Source organism: Bufo bufo, chromosome 8 (genome assembly GCF_905171765.1).
Source record: "Bufo bufo chromosome 8, aBufBuf1.1, whole genome shotgun sequence".
Lineage (NCBI taxonomy): Eukaryota > Metazoa > Chordata > Amphibia > Anura > Bufonidae > Bufo > Bufo bufo.
In genome coordinates this window covers 23,283,880-23,303,368 of record NC_053396.1, presented here as the reverse complement: position 1 = coordinate 23,303,368, position 19,489 = coordinate 23,283,880, and the positions used below count along the sequence as shown (strand labels likewise).

Sequence of the window (19,489 nt, the reverse complement as noted above, 5' to 3'; positions counted from 1 at the left end):
TTGTAGTAATTTTGAGCTGAAAATAATTTTTTAAATTGGTCTTTATTAAAAAATGTGGCCTTCTTTTTTTCCGTGCAGAGCTGAGATGCTCTAGTAGCACCCTTTGGATTTTCTGTCTTTTCCATCAGACCAGGAGATGACGGGCTCCTTATCTCTGCTCTCTGACATTATAAAAACTCCTTATAGCTCAATCTTTATCTTACTGATAAGAATGTGGCAACAAGTGTTCATGACCTCTGATTTAGAGTAGTCTAGAGATAAGGTTTATTAGATTAGGCCAATCGAAAAAAAGATTTTTAGCCAAAAATGAGTAAAAGGCAATCATAATAAAAAAAATTGCCTCCTAAGGTGTACATGGCCTCTTGCAGACACATGACGTACCGGTACGGCATGATGTCCCGGTACTTAAGGACACATGACGTACCGGTACGTCATGTGTAGTTCCAATCACCGCCGCCCAGCGGGCTGTGATTGGAACAAGGTGCCTGCTCAAATCATTGAGCAGGCACCCTGGGACAATGCGCGGGGGGGGGGAGTCCTGTGGTTTGCGGCGTTTACGGGTGGTTGTGGCGGCGGTCAGAGGTGCCATCGGGTCCCCGTGCGGCTGTAAGGGGGACCCGATGGCATGGAAGGCAGCGCGATGCCTTCTTTAGGCATTGCGATACACACTGTATTACTCATACAGCCAATACATTCCAATGCAGAAGTATTGGAATGCATTGTAAAGGGGATTAGACCCCTAAAAGTTGAAGTCCCAAAGTGGGACAAAAAATAAAGTGAAAAAAAAGTTGAAAAAAGAAAGCTCCCCCCCAAAAAATTCAAAGTTTCAAGTAAAAATAAACAAAAATGTAATTTTCCCCAAATAAAGTAAAACAAAATTGGTAAAAAATAGGGGGGGAAAAGTAGACATATTAGGTATCACCGCGTCCGTATCGACCGGCTATATAAACATATCACATGACCTAACCCCTCAGATGAACACCGTAAAAAAAAAAAACAGTGCTAAATAAACAATTTTTTGTCACCTTACATCACAAAAAGTGTAATAGCAAGCGTCAAAAAGTCATATGCACCCCGAAATAGTGCCAATCAAACCGTCATCTCATCCCACAAAAAATGAGACCCTACCTAAGATAATCGCCCAAAAACTGAAAAAATATGGCTCTCAGAATATGGAGAGACTAAAACATGATTTTTTTTTGTTTCAAAAATTATATTATTGTGTAAAACTTACATAAATAAAAAAAAGTATACATATTAGGTATCGCCGCGTCCATAATAACCTGCTCTATAAAAATATCACATGACCTAACCTCTCAGGTGAATACCGTAAAAAATAAAATAAACTGTGCTAAATAAACCATTTTTTGTCACCTTACATCACAAAAAGTGTAATAGCAAGTGATCAAAAAGTCCTATGCACCCCAAAATAGTGCCAATAAAACCGTCATCTCATCCCGCAGAAATCATACCCTACCCAAGGTAATCGCCCAAAAACTGAAAAAATTTGACTATGGAAACACTAAAACATGATTTTTTTTGCTTCAAAAATTAAATCATTGTGTAAAACTTACATAAATAAAACAAAAGTATACATATTAGGTATCGCAGCGTCTGTAATAACTTGCTCTATAAAAATATCACATGACCTAACCCCTCAGGTGAATACCGTAATTTTTATTTTTTTAAACGGTGTAAAAAAAGCAATTTTTTGTCACCTTACATCACAAAAAGTGTAATAGCAAGCGATCAAAAAGTCACACGCACCCCAAAATAGTGCCAATAAAACCGTTATTTCATCCTGCAAAAATCATACCCTACCCAAAGTAATCGCTCAAAAACTGAAAAAATTATGGCTCTCAGACTATGGAAACACTAAAACATGATTTTTTTGTTTCAAAAAAGAAATCATTGTGTAAAACTTACATAAATAAAAAAAAAGTATACATATTAGGTATCACCGCATCCGTGACAACCTGGTGTATAAAAATATCACATGATCTAACCTGTCAGATGAATGTTGTATATAACAAAAAATAAAAACGGTGCCAAAACAGCTATTTCTTGTTACCTTGCCTCACAAAAAGTGTAATATAGAGCAACCAAAAATCATATGTACCTTAAACTAGTACCAACAATACTGCCACCCTATCCCGTAGTTTCTAAAATGGGGTAATTTTTTTGGAGTTTCTACTCTAGGGGTGCATCAGGTGGGCTTCAAATGGGACATGGTGTCAAAAAACCAATCCAGCAAAATCTGCCTTCCAAAAACCGTATGGCATTCCTTTCCTTCTGCGCCCTGCCGTGTGCCCGTACAGCAGTTTACGACCACATATGGGGTGTTTCTGTAAACTACAGAATCAGAGCCATAAATATTACGTTTTGTTTGGCTGTTAACCCTTGCTTTGTAACTGGAAAAAAATTATTAAAATGGAAAATCTGCCAAAAAAGTGAAATTTTGAAATTGTATCTCTATTTTCCATTAATTCTTGTGGAACACCTAAAGGGTTAACAAAGTTTGTAAAATCAGGTTTGAATACCTTGAGGGGTATAGTTTCTAAAATGGGGTCACTTTTTTGGAGTTTCTACTCTAGGGGTGCATCAGGGGGGCTTCAAATGGGACATAGTGTCAAAAAACCAGTCCAGCAAAATCTGCCTTCCAAAAACCATATGGCATTCCTTTCCTTCTGCGCCCTGCCGTGTGCCCGTACAGCAGTTTACGACCACATATGGGGTGTTTCTGTAAACTAAAGAATCAGACCCATAAATATTGAGTTTTGTTTGGCTTTTAACCCTTGCTTTGTAACTGGAAAAAAATTATTAAAATGGAAAATCTGCCAAAAAAGTGAAATTTTGAAATTGTATGTCTATTTTCCATTAATTCTTGTGGAGCACCTAAAGGGTTAACAAAGTTAGTAAAATCTGTTTTGAATACCTTGAGGGGTGTAGTTTCTAGAATGGGGTCATTTTTGGGTGGTTTCTATTATGTAAGCCTCACAAAGTGACTTCAGACCTGAACTGGTCCTTAAAAAGTGGGTTTTTGAAAATTTAAGAAAAAATTCAAGATTTGCTTCTAAACTTCTAAGCCTTGTAACATCCCCAAAAAATAAAATGTCATTCCCATCTCAGAATGGCCTGGATAAGTCAAAGCGTTTTAAAGTTATCACCACATAAAGTGACACTGGTCAGATTTGCAAAAAATGGCCTGGTCCTTAAGGTGAAAATGAGCCCGGTCCTTAAGGAGTTAAGGCTTGCGTGCACCTTACATACTATACTCTATGAGATTAGCTTGCTGCAGCCATATGCACTTTGTAGCAACCTTCTATGGGTTCCAATACCATGAATTATCAGCATAAGTGTAAATTAGGAAACCAATGGATCGAAACGTCTAGAAGTAGGACAGCGGGGAATGTGGAAACTTTTGATTCAGGCGAGCGACAGATGTATAATTGCTCAATAAAAAGAGAATAAAAGAAATATTTACAGCTCCCCAGTGTTTGTGGTGCAGTCAGCTCGCATGAGAAACACTGAGCAGACGAGGGGATGGTTCAAACATTCGGTTAGACAGGAAATATGGGAGTTTTCTGGACGTATCTGTCATTGTTCTATTTTTTATTGTCAGAATTAATGAGGGGCCTGGTCATCTTCAGACGTCTATGTAGTTTGGAGCATGAAATCTTATAAACTCACTCTCTTGCCCTTTTATTTGGGGAGGAGAGGAGAACATTGATTGTCCAGGGAGTACTATTCTCCCAAAGATCACTTACCTCTATGAAGAACCTATTTCAGCTATTACACATGATGCATGCCATGCACTAGACATCCAAAGAACATGCTCCCATGGTGGGCCAATAGCGGGTGGTGTAAGAGGCTGTGCAAAAGAGCCTCCAGTGTGCAAGTGAAGGTGATTACTTCTTTGCTTATATTGGACAATGCTCTCCTAGAAGTTTCAGCTCCAGCACTTTGGTGATCACCTTCTTGCTCATATAGGTCAATGTTCTCCTAGAAGGTCCAGCACTTTGGTGAGGAGCTTGTTACTCACTAAGGTCAATGTTCTCCTAGATGGGCCAGCACTTTGGTGATCACTTTGTTGCTCATATAGGTGAATATTCTTCTAGAACAGGGGTCAGCTGATTTACTGTGCCTGATCTCTGCCTGTTTAATGGATTTGACCTTGTGCTGCCTGCCCCGACTTTTGGTCTCTTACCAGATTGAACGAACTCTGTCTGCCCTGACCTCAGTTTGTCCACTGACCACAATTTTGCCTGTCCCTTTTGGTGCTATGCACAAGTGTCTCTTGAGCTGTCACTGAATGGAGACTACTCCAAAAGGTAGCAGCCTGGTGGTTCCCCTGCAGCAGAGACCAGATTCCTGTATAGGGGTGAAAGACATGGGGAGGAGCCACTTAGGAGTAGCCTTAAAGGGGTTCTGCAGTTTGTTTAAACTGATTATCCTCTGGATAGATCATCAGCATCTGATCGGCGGAGGTGCGACACCCGGGACCCCCGCCGATCAGCTGTCTGAGAAAGCAGCGGCGCTCCAGCAGCGCCGCGGCCTTCTCTCTGTTTACCGCTGGCCCACTGACGTCACGACTAGTATCAACTGGCCTGGGCGGGGCTAAGCTCCATTCACTTGAATGGAGCTTAGCCCTGCCCAGGCCAGTTGATACAAGTCATGACGTCACTGGGCCAGCGGTAAACAGTGAGAAGGCCGCGGCGCTGCTGGAGCGATGCTGCCTTCTCAAACAACTGATCGGCGGGGGTCCCGGGTGTCGGACCCCTGACGATCAGATGCTGATGATCTATCCAGAGGATAGATCATCAGTTTTAACAAACTGCAGAACCCCTTTAAGCCAAATCCATTCAGAGACGCAGTGGTTCTACACCCGCTGTATTACACATTTATGGCAGGTACTAGATTGAGATGGGATACCCCTTCAAGGCTGAGTTGTTATCTACACTGATACATTGTACCAAACCCAGCAGTAGTTTGCAAAGGACATAGGATGGATGGATGGGAATATAAATGCAGAATGTGTCCATGTATGACCAATAAGCCATCTGACAATAAATCTTTATTAATATCTCTGGGCATGAGCACCAGCACTCACCCCTTTATAATACATTTCCACATCTTGGGATCAATGGTAGTGGAACAGTATGGTAACAGTTTGGTTGTCTGCACTCATGCTCAGCTCAGTCCTCTCTAAAACCTTCTTTTTACATATGAAGGGGGTGAAGTTTCTTTGGTTTCTTTGAACTCCACATTTTAGTACTCTTCTTCATATTCATATTCTTCATGTTGAGGTCGCAGGATGACGCTGTAGTAGGTTTTAATGCAAGACAATGCAGTCGGTGGGATTAGACGTCGGTTGATGTAGTTGTTTTCCAGATGCACAGAGACCAGATTGGAGTCTTCAGATATTCTGGTATCACAGATTGAATTGAGAGGTACATATCTATGAAGTGTTAAAAAAAAAAATATTTCAGATGAAAATTGTACTTGGAAGAAAAGTAGAAAGGGGGTGCATTCCACCCTGACTACTGCCTATAAGGGACCATTTTGGTGTAGAACCCCTGTAAGATACAGATTTACAGACATAGAAAGTGGAATCTATACAGATGACGCAACTGTTTTGTAGCTCCATGGCCCTCTACGCTGTTTGTATAGAGCACCTTTTTAATATGCAATACTCCATCTGTATAGATGCTGTTTGCCACCCCAGTTTTCAGGCTGCTCTGCAGTATGAAAAAGGTAACTTCCATCATCCAGATGTTTTGGTAGTCACTCCATGTGTACTAAATTCTGTACAGAGTCTTTAACGTCCCTTATGGTAAAGAGTCTCACATAACACTCTCTGCCAGACCAGCAGTCAGACCAGGGAAGAGTAAGGGGTGGTGACTCAATTAACCACCTCAGCCCCCAGTGCTTAAACACCCTGAAAGACCAGACCACTTTTTACACTTCTGACCTACACTACTTTCACCGTTTATTGCTCGGTCATGCAACTTACCACCCAAATGAATTTTACCTCCTTTTCTTCTCACTAATAGAGCTTTCATTTGGTGGTATTTCATTGCTGCTGACATTTTTACTTTTTTTGTTATTAATCGAAATTTAACGATTTTTTTTGCAAACAAATGACATTTTTCACTTTCAGTTGTAAAATTTTGCAAAAAAAACGACATCCATATATAAATTTTGCTCTAAATTTATTGTTCTACATGTCTTTGATAAAAAAAAAATGTTTGGGTAAAAAAAAAAATGGTTTGGGTAAAAGTTATAGCGTTTACAAACTATGGTACAAAAATGTGAATTTCCGCTTTTTGAAGCAGCTCTGACTTTCTGAGCACCTGTCATGTTTCTTGAGGTTCTACAATGCCCAGACAGTACAAACAACCCACAAATTACCCCATTTCGGAAAGTACACACCCTAAGGTATTCGCTGATGGGCATAGTGAGTTCATAGAACTTTTTATTTTTTGTCACAAGTTAGCGGAAAATGATGATTTTTTTTTTTTTTTTCTTACAAAGTCTCATATTCCACTAACTTGTGACAAAAAATAAAAACTTCTATGAACTCACTATGCCCATCACGAAATACCTTGGGGTCTCTTCTTTCCAAAATGGGGTCACTTGTGGGGTGGTTATACTGCCCTGGCATTCTAGGGGCCCAAATGTGTGGTAAGGAGTTTGAAATCAAATTCTGTAAAAAAATGACCTGTGAAATCCGAAAGGTGCTCTTTGGAATATGGGCCCCTTTGCCCACCTAGGCTGCAAAAAAGTGTCACACATCTGGTATCTCTGTATTCAGGAGAAGTTGAGGAATGTGTTTTGGGGTGTCTTTTTACATATACCCATGCTGGGTGAGATAAATATCTTGGTCAAATGCCAACTTTGTATAAAAAAATGGGAAAAGTTGTCTTTTGCCAAGATATTTCTCTCACCCAGCATGGGTATATGTAAAATGACACCCCAAAACACATTCCCCAACTTCTCCTGAGTACGGAGATACCAGATGTGTGACACTTTTTTGCAGCCTAGGTGGGCAAAGGGGCCCATATTCCAAAGAGCACCTTTCGGATTTCACAGGTCATTTTTTACAGAATTTGATTTCAAACTCCTTACCACACATTTGGGCCCCTAGAATGCCAGGGCAGTATAACTACCCCACAAGTGACCCCATTTTGGAAAGAAGAGACCCCAAGGTATTCGCTGATGGGCATAGTGAGTTCATGGAAGTTTTTATTTTTTGTCACAAGTTAGTGGAATATGAGACTTTGTATGAAAAAAAAAAAAAAAAAATCTGCATTTTCCACTAACTTGTGACAAAAAATAAAAAATTAGAGGAACTCGCCATGCCCCTCACGGAATACCTTGGGGTGTCTTCTTTCCAAAATGGGGTCACTTGTGGGGTAGTTATACTGCCCTGGCATTTTCCAGGGGCCCTAATGTGTGGTAAGTAGGTAAATGACCTGTGAAATCCTAAAGGTGCTCTTTGGAATATGGGCCCCTTTGCCCACCTAGGCTGCAAAAAAGTGTCACACATGTGGTATCGCCGTATTCAGGAGAAGTTGGGGAATGTGTTTTGTGGTGTCATTTTACATATACCCTTGCTGGGTGAGAGAAATATCTTGGCAAAAGACAACTTTTCCCATTTTTTTATACAAAGTTGGCATTAAAGCACTAAACTCCCCGTATGCTATCCCAGTAATGTAAATGGACAGGGTGGCTCACATTATGCTAATCAATGCACTGCTCCTCTGTAGACATTTATCTAGGCCTATCCAATGGACAACAGAGCTGTCATTCTGACAGTCATTCCAATCCTCCACCTACTATTCTAATGATGATTACCTAGCAGATAAAACCTTCTTGCTGCAGCAGTGATGCAACCTGATTATTTTGCACTCCCATTGAGGACGTTTTCTCTCTGTACTGACTGCTTCCGATGGACAATAATTTAGACATCAGCATTTAGACCGGGGAAGAGTGAGGGGTGGTGACTTAATTAAAGCACTAAACTCCCCGTATGCTATCCCAGTAATGTGAATGGACAGGGCTGCTCACATTATGCTAATCAATGCACCGCTCCTCTGTGGACATTTATCTAGGCTTATCCAGAGGACAACAGAGCAGTCATTCTAATCCTCCACCTACTATTCTAATAATGATTACCTAGCAGATAAAACCTTGCTGCAAACTGAGATTATTTTGCACTCCCATTGAGGACGTTTATCTCTCTATGTTGACAGCTACCGATGGACAATAATTTGGATTTAATGATAATGGCCTAATACTTAAGAAATTAATTTAAAAAGTCAAAAGTTCTAAGAAAAAATGGGTTTCTACCAATGTAATACCCCTTTCTGATGGAAGGGTCCCCTTAACTAAATGCATTGCCTCCTCTTCATGGCATTGCTCCACAGTATTTAGCCCTGGGCTACTATGAGCTTGTTTGTTTTCATGGTTTTTTGATAGGAGACAGATCTTGCATCAGATCCAACTGTATCTACTGGGGGCCATTTGGTGCAACCCAGAAGAACACAACATAAAAAAACCTGTGTACTGGTTAGAATCACTAGAACAAAATATTTAGTAAAGTTGCAAGACGTCACATAAGCAGAAAACTAAAGACATCTGAAGGTGGATAAACACTGGATTTCCTAAAAATCCTAATATTATGAATGTTTCTCTATTAAAGGGGATGTCCGGGAATACACACTAATGATCTACCCTTAGGATAGGTTTTGACCTGTAGGGGCCAAACCCTAGAACCCCTACAATCAGTAGAAAGAAGAAGAAATACTCTTCATAACACCACAAGATCTGATGCTGCTTCTCTAGAGCTTCTTCTCAATGGTATTTGGCAATCTTTGTCTAATTATTCCTATTATGACCAATAATAGTTTCATAACCATGTGTTTAGTGCATTGCTCCAGAGGTTGTTGCCTTCTGTATATCTTCTTTGACTGCACCCACTTGGCCTCCATAACTAATACAGGCCACAGCTGGACGTGCCGCATCCCTTCTGCCTTTCGACAGAACTCTAAAACCAAAGTGCAGAGAGTTTCTAGCGTCGTATATATACACATATGTATAGAAAGCATATGGAGAGACTCAGAACTGAACATATGTGAGATAAAGAGGTCAGCATGGAACAGAAATTTTTCTGGGCTTTCCATCAGGAATCCCATTGAGGAACACTAGGGTAAGTATCTCCCCAGCCTTCAGTGACTTATAACAGGGAATATATTACTTCAACCATTCTGTAGTCCAGTAGAAATGGGCTTTAGGTTTAGTGTACCTCTCGGGATAATTGTTTGATCTCACCCATGGGTCTAGTTTTTACCCCTTTCCACTTCTGCTCAATGGATTGAACTGAGCACTGATGGACATTCATGACTACAGGATTTTCTCAAATACTTTTCCATTCCTACCTCTCTCATAATTGAGATTGTTGGCTACTTTCCTGTCCAGTTTTTTTTCTTTCCGATAGTCTATATGGTGCTATGGAATCTCACAGAGAGACAGGCAAAGTGAAACCACTTGAAAAGACCACCTCTTTGAGAAGAGCACCCCTTTATCTAGACCAAATCGTTTTTGACAGATTTTCAGTTCTATCATATACTCTGCATACTGGTGTCACAATCCACAGGCTTACCCCTCTGGGTGTCCTGCATCTTCTTCCAGGCTGAATGGCTGTGTGTTGTATGTATGGTCTCCTAAACAACACACCCATGACTCTAACCAAAGCTCCCCAGATATTTTCAAGGACCGTTCCCCATTGCTCCCTTTCCAAGCAAGTAGGTTCTTTTGTTTCCTAGGTCTGCAATGATAGTTTCTGTTCCTGTTCTGTTTGGTATCCACCTGTCTTGAGTTCTGGACCAGGTTTTTTTTGTCTGCCCCCTGTCCTGCTGCCCATTCCAACTGCTGCCTCATGACTGAACTCTGCCTGCCTCGACTCGTGCACCTTTTGACTGTGAATCCTGTTTGCTGCCTCGGTACCACAATTTGGTGACTTCTGCCTTTCTATGCACCAGCCATTGGTAAATGACACTACTTCAGTAGGATGGGAATTTCCTGTGGGGAAGTCCATAACCACTTGTGGGATTAAAGGGTGAGGAGCTCCAAATGCTTTAGACTCTGCTCCCTGGTTTAGCCCTGAACGATACAGTGGTTCCACCTATCCCATTGGCCACATTACAATAGGCTATGGAAAAACTAACCTTCTAGAATACAATTTTTATGCAATTTGGGTGGTCATCTCGTAGACGTTTTACTTACAGTCAGGTCCATAAATATTGGGACATCGACACAATTCTAACATTTTTGGCTCTATACACCACCACAATGGATTTGAAATGAAACTAACAAGATGTGCTTTACCTGCAGACTGTCAGCTTTAATTTGAGGGTATTTACATTCAAATCAGGTGAACGGTGTAGGAATTACAACAGTTTGCATATGTGCCTCCCAATTGTTAAGGAACCAAAGGTAGTGGGACAGAATAATAATCATAAATCAAACTTTCACTTTTTAATACATGGTTGCAAATCCTTTGCAGTCAATTACAGCCTCAAGTCTGGGATGCATAGACATCACCAGATGCTGGGTTTGATCCCTGGTGATGCTCTGCCAGGCCTCTACTGCAACTGTCTTCAGTTCCTGCTTGTTCTTGGGGCATTTTCCCTTCAGTTTTGTCTTTAGCAAATGAAATGCAGGCTCAATCGGATTCAGGTCAGGTGATTGACTTGGCCATTGCATAACATTCCACTTCTTTCCCTTAAAAAACTCTTTGGTTGCTTTTGCAGTATGCTTTGGGTCATTGTCCATCTGCACTGTGAAGCGCAGTCCAATGAGTTCTGAAGCATTTGGCTGAATATGAGCAGACAATATTGCCCGAAACACTTCAGAATTCATCCTGCTGCTTTTGTCTGCAGTCACATCATCAATAACTACAAGAGAACCAGTTCCATTCTCAGCCATACAAGCCCACGCCATGACACTACCACCACCATGCTTCACTGATGAGGTGGTATGCTTAGGATCATGAGCAGTTCCTTTCCTTCTCCATACTCTTCTCTTCCCTTCACTCTGGTACAAGTTGATCTTGGTCTCATCTGTCCATAGGATGTTGTTCCAGAACTGTGAAGGCTTTTTTAGATGTCGTTTGGTAAACTCTAATCCGGCCTTCCTGTTTTTGAGGCTCACCAATGGTTTACATCTTGTGGTGAACCCTCTGTATTCACTCTGGTGAAGTCTTCTCTTGATTGTTGACTTTGACACACATACACCTACCTCCTGGAGAGTGTTCTTGATCTGGCCAACTGTTGTGAAGGGTGTTTTCTTCACCAGGGAAAGAATTCTTCGGTCATCCACCACAGTTGTTTTCTGTGGTCTTCCGGGTCTTCTGGGTCTTTTGGTGTTGCTAAGCTCACCGGTGCATTCCTTCTTTTTAAGAATGTTCCAAACAGTTGTTTTGGCCACACCTGATGTTTTTGCTATCTCTCTGATATGTTTGTTGTGTTTTTTCAGCCTAATTATGGCTTGCTTCACTGATAGTGACAGCTCTTTGGATCTCATCTTGAGGGTTGACAGCCACAGATTCCAAATGTAAATAGCAGACTTGAAATGAACTCTGGACCTTTTATCTGCTCATTGTAATTGGGATAATGAGGGAATAACACACACCTGGCCATGGAACAGCTGAGAAGCCAATTGTCCCATTACTTTTGGTCCCTTAACAAGTGGGAGGCACATATGCAAACTGCTGTAATTCCTGCACCGTTCACCTGATTTGGATGTAAATACCCTCAAATTAAAGCTGATAGTCTGCAGTTAAAGCACATCTTGTTTGTTTCATTTCAAATCCATTGTGGTGGTGTATAGAGCCAAAAATTTTACAATTGTGTCGATGTCCCAATATTTATGGACCTGACTGTATAAATAAAACATCTCACAGCATGTGGCCCTCTCACTTCTTCACAAGTAAAGTCAATTGATTAGTAATGAGCATCATTGGTCATTTATGTTCCAACCATCAGTTCTATGATGACAACTTAAAGGGATTCTGTCATCAGAATTTAGGCCTATAACCTAAACATATGGCGAGGTCCCTACTAATACACTGAATCCTAAAGTGACCTTATCAAATGCGCCTGTGGCTCTATAATCATATAAAACAGGTTTATATAACCTGTCACTCACGTCACAAATGTGTCCAAGGGGTCGTCTCACGATGCAGGGGGCCCGGCTGCAGCCTTCTCCTTTCGTGCCCAGCGCCGCCTTCTGAATTGAAATCTCCGCCCTCCCTTCCATTAGAGCCGCCTACCTCAGTTCATCGCCGCCTCTCTAACGTCCGCTCTCCTCAGCCAGATCCCGCAGGTTCGAGCGAAGTGCGCCGGCCGGCGCATGCGCACTTCGCTTAACGAGGCCGCTGCCAGGAGTCTGCACGGGCACATCAGGTTATACCTAGTGCGTACGTGCGGGATCTGGCTGAGGAGAGCGGACGTTAGAGAGGCGGCGATGAACTGAGGTAGGCGGCTCTAATGAAAGGGAGGGCGGCGATTTCAGTTCAGAAGGCTGCGCTGGGCACGAAAGGAGAAGGCTGCAGACGGGCACCCTGCATCATGAGACGACCCCTTGGACACATTTGTGATGTGAGTGACAGGTTATATAAACCTGTTTTATATGATTATAGAGCCACAGGCGCATTTGATAAGGTCACTTTACGATTCAGTGTATTAGTAGGGACCTCGCCATATGTTTAGGTTATAGGCCTAAATTCTGATGACAGAATCCCTTTAATTATGATTTGTTACAATGAGAAGCATGTGACCTACAAAAATATTGAAGAAACCATATGTCACCTTATTTTATTAAAGCTGAGGCGGAGAACCTGCAAGGACTTCAAATTCAGGATGCCACGTGGAATGCTCTGAAAGTGGTTGTTATCCAGCAAGAGTTCATTCAGAGATTTGTAGAGGCCAAAAAATGATACGGCATGAACACCATCATCTCTTAAATTATTGTGTGACAGATGAAGAAATTCCAGCCCAGGTTTCATATGAGCAAATACATAGCCGGGAATAAGCTCAATCTGGTTGTGATGCAGGATCAGTTGCTTTACTCCTTGGGGCAAAAACGATGGCACATGTACCAAACGATTATGAGACAAATCCAGAGATTCCACATTCCTGGGCAGACAAAAATTTATATTTACATTGATGTTAGGCTACTGAGTCAAATGACCCAGTTGTAGACACCACTTCTTTATGTGGATCAGATGACCTTTGATAGATATTCATTTCCTTGATGCATAATGGTCATCATTAGAGATGAGCGAATTTCTTGAAAATTTGATTCGGCTGATTTGCCGAATTTCACAAAAGAATTTGCTTCGTGACTTATTACTTTGTCAAGAAGCGCATTTTTTTGTAAGTAGCGGGTGCAATGACAGGGAGCGGCGATAGTGCCGCTCCATCATTGTACCCCTCAGATGCCGCGTTCATACATGATCGCGGCATCTGAGTGTAAAATTAACAATAAAAAAATTAAATTAAAAAAAATTAAATTAAAATCAAACTTACCGCCTCCATTTGTTCGCGATGGGCCGGCCTCCGCCATCTTGCTTGAAGATCTCGACCAAAATCCTGTGCGGCGTGAGATTACGTCATCGCCAGCAGGCGTGATGATGTAATCTCGTGCTGCACTGGATTTCAGCCGAGATCTTCAAGCAAGATGGAGGCTGGTGGCCCGTCGCGAACAAATGGAGGCAGGCAAGTTAGAATTTTTTTGTTTTTTATACTATTTCAGGTTAAATCGATTCGCTGACACAAAGCACGAGGAAATTTGGCTTCTAGGCGAATCAAATTTATCCTGAAATTCGGATAGAATTCCACTTCATGAAATTCGATTTGCTTATCTCTAGTCATCATCTTGGAGATGACCAACCTGCTAGAAGATCACTTTTCAATGCAGTTTTGGCAGTTGTCTGAAACCTTTTCACTGCATATTCCAGCATTGAAAGTGTGAGCTTTTGCATAAAACTTTGAGGCTGAAGCTAGCTAAAGGCTACATCATCATACATTTCACTTCTTCTCTAGTAATGTCTTACATGGTGGAGGAACCTGATTACTTCCTATGGTGTCATACCCCCAACAGCTAGGTCATCAATATCTGATCAGCGAAGTGCGAATCCCCTATTTGAAGAGGCTGCGGCGCTCTGGTGAGCGCTCCATCCTCTTCCTAGGCCAGTGACATCAAATTCATTGGTCCCATGGCAGCTCAGTCCCATGGAAGTGTATGGCACTGTGCTTGGTATCTTGTGAGGAGGCCCAAGCAATCACCGGAGCACCATGGCCTCTTCAAAAAATTGATTGGTGGCATGGCCTGGTGTCGGATACCCACAGATCTGATATTGATGACCCATCCTGAGGAAATCCTTAAAACATGACCTATTGGAGGAACTTGATAAAAACATTAGGGTGACAGTACTTTTTTATAAAATGAAAGGCCATAATAGGGTGAAAAGAAATTGAAGGAACCCATAATTCTTCATGGCAAAATCCATAATGACTACAGGCAATCTCAATTGTTGGCAATCTCAAATGCAGAATGACCAGTACCATTGGGCCAAGCATGGTAAAGGAGCCCAGGGTTTACATGATGTGAAAAATATGCCAATTATTCATGTTTCAACCAATGCCCCTAATTTATAAAAAATAAAAATAAATACTCACATGAGATGAATCCAAGCTCGAGGGGCGATGCGGTCCTCCTGAAGCCTGTTGTTACTCAGGACAATTACACTCAGGTTGAGGGTTTTGTTGAGTAACCCTTCCGGTACGACTTCAATGCGGTTATTGTCTAAATGCAGTTCCTGCGCCAGACAAAACGGTAAATCTGAATATTTGATCTGTGAACAGACATCTGTCACGTATTAACAGGCCTGTGATTTCTGGGAGCTGCTGCTAGGATTCAATAGCTACATCTCTTTTGATTAAAGTCAGACATGACGTACAAATGAGATACACAACTCCACTTAGGATTAGCCTTGTGCGGATGGAAGCGATGCAGCTGGGTGCTTCCACCGTACGTTTACAATAAGGATCTGTAGATACATTGCCAAGGCTTATGATAAACCTTATTTCCCACTTAGGACCTTTATTCTATCACCACCCACATGCAGGAAAAGACCACCTGCACCCACAATAGTTGAGCATGAAGGTCAGTGTATACAAAAAGAGGCAGAGGGAGAATTCATTCAAACCTGGCCCCCAAACAACGGCATACACAATTTTTATAGGGCCCCATCACAATACTTAAGGACCCCCCAGTGAGTTTTCTGACAAATGTACAAATTTTTTTACTTGTAGAGATTATTATTTTTTAAATAGAAAAAGTCACACTTTGCTCACTCGGAGCAGGTACTTTATTAATGACGCTCATTCCAAACACCATATTTCTCAATGTACTTATACTAGACACCTTGCATAAATACATTGATACAGTTCACTGCTCCTCACACAATATATTATAAAAGTGGCTCCCTGCAGCCACCACTAGAGGGAGCTCAATTCATAGGAATTTATGCAGTTACAATTTAACTTGATGGAAGCTGTAAAATCTGCAATAAAAGGCTAATGTTTTATCTCCCAATGGGCCACACAGCAGTAACGTGGACTGCCTTCATGGTAAGTATGCCACTGCCTATGTACCACAGAGGTAACCAATGGGACACCTACAGACAAGGATCCTGATTTCCATATCTCTTATTTTAAAGGGGTTATACCACAAAATGTATATATCCACAGGATAAGTGATAAATATCGGATTGGAGGGGCCTGACCACTGAGAACCATAGTGGTCCCTAGAGCAAGTTAGTTTGCATGTAGGCCCAACGCTCCATCTTCTTCTATAGGAATGATGGAGCATTGTTTATGGAAGTGAATGGAGGATTTCCACTCCGTTTAACATTTGGAAATGTATTACCTATCTTGTGGATGGGTGGTAAATACTTTTTGTGGGAAACCCCTTTAATGGGTGATGTGAATCTGTGCAACAATGCTTTCTCAACATAATATACGAAGGACCAGGGAAGTATTGGGGTAAACAAGCAACAAGATGGATACAACCATGTACCTATGTAATCTACAATTGCCCGACCCCATATTTGCCCTCCCCATTTAAGCACATATACTAGCAAGTTATTCAACATAACGCAGGGGCGTAGCTAAAGGCTCGGGCCCTGGTGCAAGAGTTCAGCTTCGGCCCCCCTTGCCTTAGTGCTTTGTGGCCAGGGGCAGGGAAGCACATAGCCTTCTTGCTGCCTGGGGCAAAAATTGAAATGGCACCCCCCCCCCCCCCCTCCTCTCATGCCAAATTCTTGACCTAACCCCTTCCCCCCAACCAGATATGTAACTCATGCACTCATATGTAAGCATGCACTTTCTATAATACCGGTGTCTTTTTATGTGATACAAAGGTCTTTGGGCCCGGTAGCGACTACTACCTCTGCACCCCCTATAGCTACACCTCTGAACATAGGTGTAATTTTTTTAAATTTTTGTTTGAATACTATAACAATCCTGACTGCAATGTTGGCTTCTGGTGAGACATCACGGGAGATGTGGACTCTGCTATTTTGACTCAAAAAGGATGCTTGTTTTCCTACGGTCCAAAGAAAACAGCAGTTCTCTTTCCCCTGTGAAAAAAATAACCCTTTGCTCTGATTTTTGGAAGTAGAACACAATTCTTGTGGTTTGTAGACTCCGGAGTGACTGTTTGCATTTATGCACACTCATGCACTGTATGTCCACACATAGCTACAGGAAAAGACGCGCCAGTTGGCATAAAAGATAATTACCAACCAGGATCATGTGTTGGTTACTTTGGCCAGGACTGAAGACCCAGTGTTGACCACAAAAAATATCACTGTATAAAGAATTCAGGCTGCTGGAGAACTATGTAGATTGTAGGGCTGTAAATCTCCAGGAACCATGTTTTGGAGATCCATAAACAGATGGTATAGACAATGTCTTCTTGAATTGTTGCAGGCTCTATTGATTTTTATTATATTACCATTCCCTACTGCTAAGTGTCACAAACCAGCGGGTATGATTCTGTATGGGACCGAGGTATCGTTATAGCCATCCCTCGTCCTCATACTGTAAAGGAGATCTGACATACAGTACAGACCAAAAGTTTGGACACACCTTCTCATTCAAAGAGTTTTCTTTATTTTCATGACTATGAAGGCATCAAAACTATGAATTAACACATGTGGAATTATATACATAACAAACAAGTGTGAAACAACTGAAAATATGTCATATTCTAGGTTCTTCAAAGTAGCCACCTTTTACTTTGATTACTGCTTTGCACATTCTTGGCATTCTCTTGATGAGCTTCAAGAGGTAGTCCCCTGAAATGGTCTTCCAACAGTCTTGAAGGAGTTCCCAGAGATGCTTAGCACTTGTTGGCCCTTTTGCCTTCACTCTGCGGTCCAGCCAGGGCCGGCCTTTGGGGTGTGCGGGCTGTGCGGCCGCACAGGGCACCATAGCAACAGGGCCGACAGCCCGCCGTGAACTAAGTCTCTACTCTATTATTCTGCGACTGTCTGCGGGCGGCCGACTAACACAGCGCTCAAAGCGCACGGTCCGGACAATTGAAGAGTGAGGAGGGGGCGGGGCCCGCGGCCGCTCTGAGCTCCGCTCTGCTGCCTGGCTGGCCTGCCTGTCTCTTTAATTTAAGAGAGCAGACCAGTGGCTGCTAGAGCGTAACTGCCACACAGGCACGTCTTCCCTTTTGACGTTGCCACTGAGCTCCGCCCCCAGAGAGAAGACTGAGCGCGCCCGAGCGCCAGCCAGCAGCCACAGCAAGGAAGGCCCACGCGGCAGCAGCACTACAACCTACACAGGCACAGCAAAAGAACAAGGGAAGTAGGTATTTGGAGAAATGTGCCATGGGGGCTGGGGGGGGCAGAAATGGGGGCTGGGGGGGGGGGGGGCAGAAATGTGCCAGGGGGGCTGGGGGGGCATAAATGTGCCATGGGGGCTGGGGGGGGCAGAAATGTGCCATGGGGGCTGGGGGGGGCAGAAATGTGCCATGGGGGCTGGCGGGGGAACAGTTGTGCTGATGCTGCAGTGCCCATCTGGAGGGGAGAAATGTGCCATGGGGGAGGGGGGACAGAGATGTGCTGGTGCTGCCCATCTGGAGGGGAGAAATGTGCCATGGTGACTGGCGGGGGGGATGTGCTGCTGCAAGCCCACTGGCACATGGAGTGGGAGAAGTGTGCAATGGGGGAGGGGGGGGCTCAGAGAGGACTCAGGGGGGGCTCATAGAGGACAGGGGGACAGTGTGCTTTCCTGCTACTACATCAACCCCCCCCCCCCCCCCCCGGGATTTTGGGGGCCATTAAGGGTTGGACTTTAACTTCTTGCTGCTGATGTTGAGTGTGCACATAGCCACCAATCATATTCCTCTCCCCCAGCACATCAGTTACCTTTAGGAGGGGGGGGATATGATTGGTGGCTATGTGCACACTCCGCATCATCCAACCCCTAATGCCCCCCAAAATGCCCGGTGTGGGGGGGGGGGGGGTATGACAGGCAGGAGGAGCAATGTGTATGCGGGCCCTTGCACTGCACTCGCTCAGCTGTGCTTGCATACATATCGTGCCCTGTGTCCACTGTCCTGTGCCCACTCTGCTAAAGCCTGGCATAGCCCAGCTATGCCCAGCTTTACCAAAGCAGACAGGCAGGAACTGTGATGTGATCATATTTATTGTATGTATGTGTGTGTGTCCGTCCCTGTGTCTGTGTGTCTCTTCCTGTGTGTCACCATCACCATGCCCACAGTGTTCCTATGTCTTGACGCAGCTGCATCAGGATGTTCTCTGCGGAGGAAGAAGGAAGAGGAGGCAGCGCCGCCAGCAGGGAGTCCGTGCGATAGACACAGGAAGGCACACTAAGGACGAAGGTAACACTACCACATTATCAGCACTAGTGTTATCTGTGGTTTTACATAGGACTGCAGGTAACACTACCACATTATCAGCACTAGTGTTATCTGTGGTTTTACATAGGACTGCAGGTAACACTACCACATTATCAGCACTAGTGTTATCTGTGGTTTTACATAGGACTGCAGGTAACACTACCACATTATCAGCACTAGTGTTATCTGTGGTTTTACATAGGACTGCAGGTAACACTACCACATTATCAGCACTAGATTTTTTTCCTCTTTGTGTGTGTTTATGCGACCAGGTGTAAGGGGGGGGGGGGGGGCGCCACAAGGTTAGCTCGCACAGGGCGCCTGAACACCTAAGGCCGGCCCTGGGTCCAGCTCACCCCAAACCATCTCGATTGGGTTCAGGTCCGGTGACTGTGGAGGCCAGGTCATCTGGCGCAGCACCCCATCACTCTCCTTCATGGTCAAATAGCCCTTACTTTCAAAGTTTTCCCAATTTTTCAGCTGACTG

General features: G+C 43.2%; 1 protein-coding gene across 1 annotated transcript in view; it reads right to left on the bottom strand.

Moving 5' to 3' along the window:
• Positions 1 to 5,092: 5,092 nt before the first annotated feature.
• The window catches only part of LOC120977271 (extracellular matrix protein 2-like), a 60,044-nt gene continuing 45,647 nt past the window's right edge, over positions 5,093 to 19,489 (bottom strand). The window contains exons 8-10 of the mRNA XM_040405121.1: positions 14,745 to 14,884; positions 12,873 to 13,199; positions 5,093 to 5,458 (exon numbers count right to left, since the gene is read on the bottom strand). Of these exons, the coding sequence (XP_040261055.1) occupies positions 5,269 to 5,458; positions 12,873 to 13,199; positions 14,745 to 14,884 (657 nt within the window). The 3' untranslated portion in view covers positions 5,093 to 5,268. The remainder of the gene's footprint in view (positions 5,459 to 12,872; positions 13,200 to 14,744; positions 14,885 to 19,489) is intronic.